Source organism: Nannobrachium achirus, assembly GCF_963921795.1.
Source record: "Nannobrachium achirus genome assembly, chromosome: 7".
In the NCBI taxonomy this organism is placed as follows: Eukaryota; Metazoa; Chordata; class Actinopteri; order Myctophiformes; family Myctophidae; genus Nannobrachium; species Nannobrachium achirus.
Window position 1 is genome coordinate 48,477,892 of NC_137816.1, and position 14,092 is coordinate 48,491,983.

General features: G+C 41.2%; 1 protein-coding gene across 1 annotated transcript in view; it reads right to left on the reverse strand.

The window, feature by feature from the left end:
• The window catches only part of pdpr (pyruvate dehydrogenase phosphatase regulatory subunit), a 35,707-nt gene that overhangs the window by 21,459 nt on the left and 156 nt on the right, over positions 1–14,092 (reverse strand). The window contains exons 2-8 of the mRNA XM_080729434.1: positions 11,220–11,505; positions 9,451–9,584; positions 6,897–6,978; positions 5,098–5,261; positions 3,746–3,867; positions 1,263–1,380; positions 153–302 (exon numbers count right to left, since the gene is read on the reverse strand). Of these exons, the coding sequence (XP_080585560.1) occupies positions 153–302; positions 1,263–1,380; positions 3,746–3,867; positions 5,098–5,261; positions 6,897–6,978; positions 9,451–9,584; positions 11,220–11,494 (1,045 nt within the window). The 5' untranslated portion in view covers positions 11,495–11,505. The remainder of the gene's footprint in view (positions 1–152; positions 303–1,262; positions 1,381–3,745; positions 3,868–5,097; positions 5,262–6,896; positions 6,979–9,450; positions 9,585–11,219; positions 11,506–14,092) is intronic.

The window sequence follows — 14,092 nt, forward strand, 5'->3', positions numbered from 1 at the left end:
TGACACATTTAATTTCTATCTTCCATTATTTTTCAACATGGAAACGATTATACAAAGATAATTTGCGATTCTCTCAAATAGTTGCAATTAGGCGATTATGTGTTAATTGTGACAGGCCCCTAATGCTCTGTTTCATGGCCCCCAGCCCTTACCAAAGTGGTCCCAGTCCTCCTGCATGTTCTGGACATCCTGCTGGTTGCGTCCCTCTGTGAAGATGGGTTTGGGGTTCTTCTCAAAGCCACCAGACAGCAGGCCTCCCTGCCACGGCCTGGCGTAGATCCTCCCGTCCATATCCATCACAGCTGTTGAGGGGAAATGAGCAAAAAGAAAAAGAAATCTTTGAAAATCGAGTTGCCAACTGTCGTAAGATTGTGAGTAGGGCTGTCACGATGTGACATTTTACATGACTACTAATTGTCACTCATATAATTGCAATTAACAATTTAATTGTGTGCGTCGTTGACAATTACATTTCTGTTTGGCTTTTAGGCTTTGAAGTTGCACATGGCAGATATGACACATAACCTAAATAATAACTTTATACTTAAAGTTATACCATGTAACTTTTTTTATAAAACAAATCTTAAAATTGTCCTAACTGTTAAATCGCTAAAGTTTTAGAACCCCCACTCTGTTATTTTCAGCTTCTGAAGCCTTCTCTTTATATGTTTTCTATGAGTTGTGAGGGGGGGAGAATTTCCCGGCAAAATGATGTCATTTCCCACATGATACACTACCGGCCAATCACAGCGCCGATCATACACCACCGGCCAATCACAGCGAGTCTTGCTGTCTCTAAAGGAAGTAGCTTCCCTCAGCAACTGTGTTTACATTGGTGAAGGAATCTTGCTTGCTACTCCCTCAATTCTGGTCTAAAAATGATGGGAGACGGCTCTACGGAATCGTATCGGCAAGGCGGAGGTGCTCGCGACGGCCGCGGTGGTCCGCGGCGACTCCGGCCGAAAAAAGCAATACCGCTACTGACCACTAGTTGAGCAGCTTCCACAGTACAGCTTTAAAAAAGTTGATAGTGGAAATAGCCGACCTACAAGCTCACAACGCGACGTGTTGTGAGCTTGTAGATCTGCTATTTCCACTATTTTTGAAAACGTTTCAAAACATATGAAAATGTTTCAACATGGAAACGATTATAACAAAAATAATTGCGAATATGTCAAATAATTGCGATTATGTCAAATAATTGCGATTAGACGATTTTGTGACAGGCCTAAAATTGTGAGGTGCGTTTTGTTGTGCGAGACCTGGCGTGTTGGACGGCAGGGGTTCCTGGAGTGGTTTGGTGAGCAGGTAGAAATGTTCGCAGCCGTGCAGCGGAATCGAGACCTTCACCTCGCTGGCCTGGCCCAGCTCGTAAGCCCACTGTAAAAAGTACATGCAAACATACACACACGTTACACACACCCAATCAGACCTGGCTGGAACGCATTATTACTTTAACCATTATTTTATGTTTCAACTATTAAAAAATAGCAGATATAGAAGCTCACAGCGCGGCACCGAGTGCCGCGCTGCGAGCTTGTAGATCTGCTATTTTTGAGAAATCTTTAAAATCTGTGCTTTTTTGTCTTTTGACCCGATTCTATAAATGACTTTTAAAGGTTTTTTGAAAAACTTCTATATCAGTGGTTCTCAAACCTTTTCATGTCAAGGACCACCAAAATAATAGGTATTTGGCCGCGGACCCCCCCCCCATCTCAAAATATGTTGTTCCAGGGACACCCAGTAGCAGAGATTGGAGTTACAAAGGTTTGCTTTGAAAATGGTATATTCAAAGATTTTTCACACATTTTCACAATTTTACAAAAATAGCAGATCTATAAGCTCGCAGCGCTGTATATCTGCTATTTTTCAATAGTTAAAGTATAAAATATTCCAGGTCTTAATGGGTTAACTCATACCCTGCCAAAAAAGAAGTTTCTATGATAAAAACGTCTTTAAAACGTCTTTTTCACTATGGACCTCCCTGCCAGACGTCTTCTGAACGTCTTTTTTAAAAAAATAATTAAAAAAAAAAAAAAAAAAAAAATTGAAAAAAAAAATTTTGAAATTTTTTTTTTGGGACCTCCAACAGTGTACTAGGCATGATCGCGATCGCGAAATTGCATGTTTAACCCCCATACCAACCCCATCTTTCAAACATGGCAGCCATGTTTGTTTACATTTGAAGAAAACATAAGGGCTCCTTTCTCCTGAATGCCTGAACGGATTTCCAAGCGGATTTTTTTGTTTGAAAGCTGTGAAAAGCATGCACATGCATAGTGCATGATCTGTGCACGAATGTGTGCACCAGCGTGCACACTATTTTTTTAACCCTTTGTTGGCGAACCGGCAATATAAGAGGTCATCCCACTTTAAATATGGCACCGACTTTAAGAGCCTGGATCACTGGATCACAAACAGAAATATGTAAAGTGCATGCACACATACACACTTTTAAGAAGTATTTAAGAATTATTGCATGTCTTTGACTTTATGGTGAGACACTTATGTACAGTATATGTATGTATGTATATGTGTATATACCGGGATATATCTTTTTCTATTGGCACTGCCTGTATTGATAAGTAATCCCGGATGTATGAATGAATGGACCATTGTAAAGCGCTTTGAGTTCGCAACTTGCTTAGAAAAAGCACTATAAAATTGCAATCCATTATAGTAGGCTACTTGTAAAACTCGACACTGTATATTTTTGGGGTTTTATTACTTACATTTTACTTTCGCTCTGTATTGTTGATTCTCCTTCCTCGTTAGTTTTTTCGCCATACAAATCATTACCTTTTTCTTTTTCTTACTTCCCTTTAACTTGTAACCTTATAACTGCTGTGCCACCTCTGGGCGACTGAACGCCCCCCTTGGGATAATAATGGTATCTATCTAGGTATCTATCTATCACTGGATCACAAACAGAAAAATAGAGGCAGAAAAAGAGGATTAGAGAGATGGTGAAGAAGTGAGAAATAGAAACAGAAATGAGATGAAGAGCAAGAGAGAAAAAGCATGAATGAAAACATTTTCTCTTCAATACACTATTGTCTTCAAAGTAAGCACACACACAGAGCCCCACTGATAGCATGACACCTTGATTATTATAACATGCATCATCATCATTTTTCTGATGATATCTACTGCATAGTACTGTGTTGAGTGTGTTCTATCTGTCGGTCATTCAATGTTATATGAGTTTTAAAAAAAGGATCTCAATGGAAACAAGCCTCGGCTTACCTGAGCATATCCTTTTTTTGTACACGGTCAGTTCACCAGTTTACCTTTTCCTATGCAAACTTCTAATAAATACTTCAATCAATCAATCAATCAAACAAACATCTGCTTTCTGTCCGCGAGGAACATCATTTAGCTTTTATGCACCACATATCTGGAACCAACTCCCAGAAAACCACAGGTCTGCCTCCACTATTATGTCTTTTATAACTAAAGACCTTTCTGTTTGCCGCTGCCTTTGATTGAGTTACTTTTTCTTTTTTTCCTCTCTTTTCTTTCCCTTCTGCACTGTAACTGTATCTGTTAATTTTTACTTATTTTGTTCCATGCATCCTAATGTCATTGCATATAATTGTGTTCCTTTGGTTGATGTTCTGTTTAAAGCACATTGAATCACCTTGTTGAAAAGTGCTATCCAAATAAAACTCCTTGCTAGGGCATTAAAACCCATTTAGACCTGGAATTATTTTATGCTTTAGCTCTGGCCAACATATCTGTTCACCTGTCCGGCACAGTTGACAAAGTATTCACACTCGATGGCTCCTCTGTCCGTCTCCACTGCTGTGACGTGTCCCCTGTCCACCAACACCTGCTGGACACTGGTCCTCTCCAGGATCTGGACACCTGGAGACAGGACAGGAGTCATACCATAAGCACTGCTCCTTGAACTTACCAGTAACTGCCGGACTATAAGCCGTGGCTTTTTCCCCATGTTTTGAACCCTGCGGCTTCTAAAACGGTGCGGCTTATATAAAGATTTTTACCGCTAACGGCCAGTTAGTTAGTGTTACAATGGTCTTCAACAAGGATTTATATGTCGATTTTTACAGCTAACGGCCACCAGGGGTGCTCTAGCAGGAAGCAGGAAGTACACCTGCGGCTTATAGTCAGGTGCGGCTTATATATGTAAACATTAGTTTTTTTGTTCAAAATTTTGCTGGTGTGGCTTATATTCAGGTGCGGCTTATAGTCCAGCAATTACGGTACTATCAATACTAATACCATAAGCACTGCTCCTTGAACTTACTCAGTGGTGGAAAATATACCGTACTCAATTGTTTTACTTAAGTTAAAGTATCAATACCGCAATGTAGAAATACTCTTCTACAAGTAAAAGTCTGGAATTCAAAATGTACTTGAGTAAAAGTACAAAAGTAATGGCATCAAAATGTATTTAAAGTACCAAAAGTAAAAGTATTCATTATGCAGAATGTCCCGTTTTTGGTTTTCAAATGTACAAACAACTTTTGAAAATAGCAGATCTACAAGCTCACAATGCGTCACATCGCAACACATTGTGAGCTTGTAGATCAGATTTCAAAAATAAAGTGCTTACTGAAGGCTCACGGGTGTCAGAATATGGGCCGCTCAACCAGAATTACTGGCCGCGACTGTATTGTAATGAAAAGCATTTTAATATGATCGTTTTCTGTTTTTCCTTGTATTTTCTGGTTTTCCCCATGCACATCAACCGTTACCTGCAATGAAACTCCTCGGGCAATCAGATAAAACTAATTACACATATCGGCATTACAACCGATAGATGGGGTTAATGCGCATGGGGAAAACCAGGAAATACAAGGAAAAACTATCAGATTAATGAGTAATTCTGATTGAGCGGCCTATCTTCTGACATCCGTGAGCCTTCAGTAAGCACATTATTTTTGAAATCTGAACATTTGTTTAGCCTGCCGTGGCAAATTTGCTACCCCGCTCGACACCAGGTTGAGGTGGAAGCATGACGGTCGTGTCATACGATCGTCATGTTTCAGGGCTACGCATCCCCCAGCAATAATTTCGATTCTGATACTCTTTAAGTATGATTCTGAATCATATTCTAGTGGTAATACCAACCTTGTTTAGCAGCAGCGACAGCCAGTGCGTGGTTGACGTCAGGTGGGGAGACCACGGCGTCTCCAGGGAGGTGCAGTGCACCCACCAGGTCATGGATGTTAACCAGAGGGTGGAGTTTAGCCACCTCTTTAGGCTTAATGATGCTACAGCTGATTCCCATCACCCTGCAGGAAGAAGCAGGTGGAGAGAGAGAGAGAGAGAGAGTGAGACGGAGACAGAGAGAAAGAGTGAGACAGAGAGTGTGAGAAAAAGACAGGCAAAAACAGGCAGGCAGCTTGGAAAAAGTGATTCATATCAACCTAGTCTTGCGTCACCAGACTGTTGTCTTCCACAAATTGCAAATGCTCCCGCCATACATGTCTGGGAGACAGAAGTTCTGATCATGAGTATCCGGCTTGAGAATCGATAAAGCGGATGTGAAGCCTCCTGCCCACTTCTGTTTCGTTTTTACATTCACGCACATTTATCCTAATATAAATCAAAATCATCTAAGCATATTTAGCTTGCTGCTTAGCAGAAATGATATTTTAAAATATATTTTCGTGAACGGAAATGCCGGCTTCCGTTGCTTGGATTTCGGGAGGTGTAGTTCCAGACTCTATATAGCATTCAGAGATTGTGGAATAATTCACCCTTTGTTAGCCTTCTGATTGGTCCCTGACTGACCAACCAGCAGGCTCTATCTGCCTTGTCCTGCCCTGGTTCTGCCTTTTTTATGTTGAATTAAACATAATTTGTGGAGAAATAAAAACATGCTGAGTGATTATACTGCTGAGCAGCTCCATTTTACTGAAACCAAGTTTGAAGTTAGAATTGAACACACAGAATAACAATATGAAGCAACTGAATTAAAATGGTAGTGGATGGAGTGTCCCACCGAGTGTCCCACCAAGACAGCAACCAATGGGTGTGAAGAGGGGCAGGACAACGGGCGGGACTTGACAAAGGGTGAAATGTCTGGCTACGTGATACTAATATCAACCAGCACCACCTGTAAACCGTGTATAGAGGGTGACATGTACTGTATGTAACAGTAACGAATACATGTATGCAAAGACTTAAAAGCAACAGGTAAGGACATTGTTATCAGCTTTCAGTGTTCAGCTATCTGTCAATACGTTAGAGACACGCATGTAGGACGCAATCAAGGAGAAAGTATTCCTGGGCTCAGTGGGCTGTCCATCTACAATCATGTAGTGAAACCATAGCCTGGGTACCAGCCTGCTACGCTACGTTCAGTGGATTTGTTTTATCACTTCGCTTCTCAGTCTGGAAGGCCTCCATTTGACTCGTATTTCCGAATGTCACCTGTTACGTAGGCGACGTCATTGCTGATTGCATGTTGTTCCAACGAATCAGAGTAGGGGTAGGTTAGCTACATCAGCCAGTGCCATTCCATCCATGCTTTTCTCTCCGTTGACAAAAGTATCGCTAGTTGGACACTCGAGATACCTCCACCTCCAATAAACACTTTCAAAGCAGAACACTGCTCTGCTTTTATAGCCGTTATACAGTATATAAGACTTATAAAAGTTAATATAACTTTTTCAATCGCAACATCAATGTTCTTATCCCACTCTGCTCAGCGCATTGGTATGATGACACACTGTTTTTGTCCCACGCACCACAGACCAATCAGAAGCTGTGAGTGGTTTTCACTCGTTTGGTATGTCCCGCCTCCCTTGGAGAAAGCAGCCTTTGCAGACTGAGAATGCGAAGTGACAAAACAAATCCACTGAACGTAGCGTAGCAGCCTAGCAGTGGTACCCAGGCTAGTGAAACTAGATGAGAAAGCGTACTTGAGTCTGGATGCCAGCCTCTTCAGAGACAGGAAACGGTCCTGATTCTGAGCCAAACACAAGGAGCCCGTCCTCACATAACCTGAAACACACACGCACGCGCGCGCACACACACACACACACACACACACACACACACACACACACACACACACACACACACACACACACACACACACACACACACACACACACACACACACACACACACACACACACACACACACACACACACACACACACACACACACACAAACACACAGTGTAATAGGAGTCTAAAAGTTATGACTTCTCACATTTGACACCAAGTAACGTGAATGCCATGTACAATACCTAGCTTATTTGGTACCATTACAAAATCCACAATTCCGTTTTTTTTTTTATGTTAGGAATGATGCTTCCAGATGCCTGACACCTCTGCTTCATCCACTTGGCGACATCAGGGATGTTAATAATGTCCATTTGTGCGTGGGTGTACGTGCCAACCAGAACAGAGTGTGCTCCCGCAGCTGTCACTGTGTTTCATTCAGGCTGTTCTCATTACTAATGTTGTTTATTACGAAGATTATAACAACTTTATCAATGGTATTACAGTCACAGGCTATAAGTAATCTGATGAGAGTGCTATTCTTGTTTTGGGAGTGTTTCTATGAATGACGATTGAAAATTGAATATTAGCAGCAGACAGAAATGTAAAATAGTCTATTTTCCCTGCTATCTTCTCACAATAAATTTATGAAAAGCATGCTCAACCAGCGACCTCTGTGGTGTATTAGAACGTTAGGCTCATGTTCCTAGGGTTTGAATCCCACAGCGGGTATACCGTACGTTTTGTTATCCAAAGCATTTTCCAACAAATGTTAGAGTCAGGTTAACTCAGTCGGTGCCATATTTAAAGTGGGATGACCTCTTATATTGCCGGTTCGCCAACAAAGGGTTAAAAAAATAGTGTGCACGCTGGTGCACACATTCGTGCACAGATCATGCACTATGCATGTGCATGCTTTTCACAGCTTTCAAACAAAAAAATCCGCTTGGAAATCCGTTCAGGCATTCAGGAGAAAGGAGCCCTTATGTTTTCTTCAAATGTAAACAAACATGGCTGCCATGTTTGAAAGATGGGGTTGGTATGGGGGTTAAACATGCAATTTCGCGATCGCGATCATGCCTAGTACACTGTTGGAGGTCCAAAAATGTTTTCAATTTTTTTTTTTTTTTTTTTTTTTATTATTAAAAAAAAAAAGACGTTCAGAAGACGTCTGGCAGGGAGGTCCATAGTGGAAAAGACGTTTTAAAGACGTTTTTATCATAGAAACATATTTTTTGGCAGGGTATGAGTTTTAAGGTTAGGCATTATTTCTGTGAGGTTACGGTTAAGGTAAGGTACAGCAATTTTACCCTGCTAATTCTCTGCTAAAATTAAGGCCCTGCACAATTCATGTTGTACTGTGGCCCATTTCCCCTTGGTGATTCTTGGAACCTCTGTGCTTTCATGGGACCGGCCGTGAACCAGCTTGTGTTTCCACCAGTTTTAAACGCCAGTTCTGGTTCCCAGTTCATGGCAAGAAAAAAAATACTATTTTTGGGCTCCAGTTCCAAACCAACTTTTAGGGTTCTGTACCAATTAATTTTCAATGGAAACACTCTGAACTGGTTCAAAATTAGTCTGGGAAAAAAAAATCACACCCGTGTGAAGTGGAGCTGTGTGTGTGTGTGTGTGTGTGTGTGTGTGTGTGTGTGTGTGTGTGTGTGTGTGTGTGTGTGTGGATCATGTGTACCGATTTTTGTGACATTTGAAGAAAATATGTAGGAAAAGGAGCAAAAAGTGTGTTTTGGAGAAAATTCAAGATGGCGGAAAATCTATCATGGCGCAAATGGGCGTGGCCTATATGGGGAGATGCCCAAGAGACCCAAGGAATCCAGGGAAAAAATATTTTTAATTTTCCGACCTACGGTTCAAGAGTTACAGGCCAAAACGTAAAGTGGGGTGTTATGGCGCCACCATGCGGCCAAATGACACAATTATTTTTTATTTAATCCTTGAAATCATTATGAACCTCCTCTCCAAGTCTTGAAACTCTAGCCCCTATGGTTTGCGAGAGACAAATAATTGAATGTGAGTTTTTGCGATTCCCATTATAAGTCAATGGGGAAAATTAATTCACTAATAAATTAATATCAATTAAACTATAGAACCTTTCTCTTAGAAAAGTAATAGCCCACGATTCCCGAGTAAGCCGTTCGATTTGACATATGGCGCGAGTGTGTGGTGGCAAAACTGTGGGACTAGTGGCGTGCCGAAGTTTAGGAAGTTCAGGCTACATACAGACAGACACACAGACAGACCCACACGGCCACGTATAGGGAGCCTGTGCTTCACACAGCTCCAAAAAGAGACCTGAAGCGATTCAACCCCGGTGGAAAAGGAGCCAGAGTGTGTCTTGTGTTGTATTGAACTGAATCAACTTAAAAGCGAATCAGACTGCTTTGAATTCAGACTGAGATAGAATTGCGTTATAAAGTGAATTAGACTGAACCGGGGAACTGAATGTACCTGTCTTGACTCCCGTCTCTTCCTCCAGCTGTTGGTAAAGGGTGTTGGAGTAGTCGGCCATGCGACACTCAATGGAGATGGGTTTGGCCACACTGACCATGCCAGCACACAGACGCGTGGTTCCTGCTCCGAGTCTGACCACCAAAAATACAAAGCACTACTTTAATACAAAAGTCCAACCAAAGAAAATAGAGAATAGGGCTGGCCTATTAGTATTCTCCAATAACTGATGTGCATTATGTCGAAAGCATTCTTTAATCGAAACTTTTAGCATTGTGCCAATTCAACATGACCTAATGTATTGATGATTACTGATGCATCTGCTATGTAAAGGAGATATCTGGGCTGTTTACCAGTAACCAACCTGTTTAACCACTTGAACCCAAGCATGCCTATTTGGGGGGGAACATTTGCCAAAAGAGAAATCAGATCTACAACCTCTCAACGTGTCCATGTTGTAGATATTGCTATTTTTGCTGAAGGGATTCGGTGAGCACAGTTGTAAATCAGGTCAGTTTTACTAAGAACAGAGGGTTTAAGTGGTTACATGCGACCTGACAGTCGCTTATCTCCCGATTAGGGAGTCTTACTGGTTTAAACTTATATAGAATCTACAATGTGGTTGTTTGAAGTGGTGACTGAGGTTTAATATAACCCATGTTTCACAAGGCAAGCTCACACTGTCTCTCTTGTATTTGGAGCAAGCTCCGCCTATGTTCAACATACAGTATGTTCAATGTTTATGTTGGCACCTCGGCAGGGTGGCAACATAAAGCATAAAGGAAAGTGGAAAATCCCACCTATATTGGTAAGGTGCTATGAACTGGAACAGTAATAAATTGATCTCTGATTAAGTTATTTTATTTAGAGACTGATTTTCAGTGGCAACAAACTACCCTTGGCCCACCCCTTGTTTGACTTTCAACATAGAATTTGTCACACTACAAATGAATTAAAATGTATCAATCAATCACATTGGAGAACTTCGGACACAGTGGAAGTTCACAGGATGCATAGACCACATAATCAAAACATTCTGGTTCGATTTGGTCTGGACTGGAGACCCGTATTTCTTGTTGTTCCTCCGTTCTGCCATAAGCTTTGACACTCTTTCATGTAAAAAGCAAAAGAGCAGCCTGCAAAAATAATCATAAACCAGGCATTGACACTAAGGCTTGCACACCTGCCCCCGGCAGGTAAATAAAACGTCAGGGCAGGTGAAGTTGGCTTTCAGGTTGCCCGACAGGGCAAGTGCTCATTTGAGAGGGAACACAAATGTCTATAAACACAACACGAGATATCTGTCTAAACACCTGAACGTGGCCAGTGCGCTGTGTCTTCTGGTCTGTGGAATGTAAAATAAGAGCATTATTTACCTATAATGTGCTGTTTTTACTGTTGCTACATTTAAAAATATAAAATAACAAGTGTGAAACCATAGACATATTCAATCATAGCTAAAGTATTTGGTATTTGGATTTGGAGGTATTGATGTATGACATTTTATCGCACATCCCCAGAAAGTGAAGAAATAAATGTTAAATTGAGCAGTAATTAAAATCGTACCTATCATTTTATAATGGACAATTTACTTTTCGGGCAAGTGGGCATTACCTTCGGGCAAGTAGAACATGACCTGTACTTGCCCGATGGGCAAGTGCCTCTGAGACCTTAGTGTCAACCCCTGATAAACAAGAAATCCTATTGGAGAACGCATTTGCCCGGACACCAATTCCCACTAATGTTTATCACAGAGATTGACTACTCACCTGCCCTGCTCGAGCAGTACAATCTCGGTCCAGCCCATCTTGGCCAGGTGGTAGGCCACAGACGTGCCCACAATGCCCCCGCCACAGATCACCACGCGGGCCTGGCTGGGCAGGGGCAGAGGCTGGGAGTCTCTGGTGGCAGAGGTGTTGACCAGGCATCGGCGCCATGAGCTCCAGAGGGACGTGCGTCTACCGCAGCAGCTCACGTTGGACAGCAGCAGCTGGGGGAGCAGGGCAGGGGACAAGGCCCCGGTGCCCCGCACACAGCTGTGCATAGCTGTGCCTCCTGGAAAATAACATTCACACACAAGACTTAAGCCCGTATCATAGTCGGGTCCGCGGTGGAAGGCTTTACACCGCGGTGTAGTCTTTTCGAGTCTTTTTGAGTCATGAAACTACAACGTTACATCATTCCTCACGGTGGAGAGCCTTCCACCGCGAGTCCCAACACATCTCTCTGTTTTTACTATCAGACAGACAGGCTCTACACCCCGTTCACTGATTGGTCAATCTAGACTAGTCAGTCACGGTGAATAGGACTCCAACGTGGCGTACTATGATGGCCTGCACTTATTTTCTGACTTGAGGTGGAAAGCTTTCCACCTCAAATTTGTGGTGGATAGGTCTCCACCGTACACTCTGATACAGGCTTCAACAGTCATCTTTTTTTGCCAGGTTGTCATTGCGTTTGCATCAGGGATGGGATGATAATCATTGTTATCGTTTATCGTGATAAAAAACACTCACAATAATCGTATCGCAGAGATTTAAATTTATTGTGGAATAATCTGGAATTATCCTCTGTCATGCACTGGGATGAATTCACCTTTTATTTGCCGAGATGCATATCCGGTACCATTTAAACTCTATAATTGGTAAAAAGGACCTGGAAATAACTTTTTTTCACTCAAATATCTTTGCCAAAAAACAGACGATCTACAAGCTTACAACGCGTTGCGATGCGTTGTGAGCTTGTAGATCTGCTATTTTTTGGCAAATGTTCCGCCCGAGGATAATAGATGTTGGGGATATTTTGATTATCGCGATAATATCATAAATTGCAATTTCTTTGGTCACAATAATCGTGACATGAAATCTTCATATCGTCCCATCCCGAGTTTGTATATATGAGGCACTTCATTCAATGGAATGCTCATAGCTTACAGAAAAAGCAGTGCAGAAAATCAACAATGTACGTCCACACTGGCCTGAATGGCTAATGAAAAATTCAAGCTCTAAATCTAATAATATTTGGCTGGTGGATAGTTTGCCTAGTCGGTACAGACAACAGAGTACATTAGACCCTAACCCTAACCCTAACCCTAACACACTGCATACAAAAGTGAGACATTATCAGAGACCATAACAAGGGGTTGACACTAAACTGTTGTAGAACATGACCTGTACTTGCCTGACGGGGCAAACTGTGCCTCTGAGACCTTAGTGACAATCCCTGCATAACAGAGGGCTCATGTTCTCTACAGCTAAAGGTGACAGTTGGCTATATCCTCTGCTGTACAAGAGGGCTGCACCTATAATAGTGAAATTGCTTTGAAGTGAATTTGCTTTTTAAAGTTGAGTATGAATTCAATTGTAAATTGGGACCAATGTGATGGCGAGATGATCCCGAGCCACCCCTGATCTTTCCATACTTTATCTACTTGACATTAGACTGACTGTAGAAAATGTAGATGTAAAATGTAAATGTAGAAAAGATAAATCTATAATACATTCTCCGGAATCTGTATCAGACTCAAAATATCCCACAAAACGAATAAATTCCAACACAGATTTTAGTCAGGTCAGTGCTGCTGACACTTTATATTATCAGTATATTATTATCAAGTTATTATTAGACAAGAGATCTAAAAGGTTGGTAGCAAAAGACAAATGCCAAATAAAGGAATATAGAAATGAAACTACTAGTGACTTATGGCTCCACACTATGAAATGAAATTTATAGAAGTGCCCTGAAGGTGACTAATTCATGTTCATGTGTCTTGTTTACAGAATTACCATGTTAATAATCTCAGAATGTAACATTAAACGTGGCAACCTATCAATCACATTCTATGATAACAGAGTTGGATGTGGCTTAGCTCTGGTCCATATACGTTAGTGGAGTTCTCCCTACGCTATGGACCAGAGCTAGATGTGGCTCAACCTCTTATTGCCTTCATGACATGAAATAACCTTTCTATGGGAAATGATAATGAACTGGCCTTGGTTGTTTGGCACGATATCCTAGTATCAACACGACAGATATAATCCCAAGTAAACAACATGGCACCCTGCAGTAATATATGAGTATTGCTTCAAATGAATGATGACAAAATCCTATATTTTGTAACATGAATGAAGAGGAAAAACAAATCATATAGTGGAAAGTAACTAAGAGCATTTATTCAAGTTCGAGGTGCTTTTACTTTACTGGAGTATTTCCAATTGTCTAAACTTTCACTTCTACTCCACTACATGAATTCCGGACTTTCACTTGTAACAGAGTATTTCTATATTGCAGTATTGATACTTTTACTTTAGTAAAACAAAAAAATTGTACTTTTTCTACCACTGGCCATCAGAATAATTTGTGAATACACAATAACACAGAAATATTAGTCAGTGTTCGTGCTCAATAACACGATAGAAGGCTATAGCCAGCGTTTACTGACATTAAGGTTTAAATGTCTACTTCAAGCTTTAACTGATCAGGGCATAATGTCTGTTTTTTAATGTAAAGCTGTCTTACTGTCATCACCTCCAACTATAATAGAGTTAAGTGTAGCTATAGCATTAGCCAAGACGCCGCTAATGTTTATAGTGCACTTTAACGTCTGTCAATGCTGCACGCAGCCTTTTATTCATTCTATGTA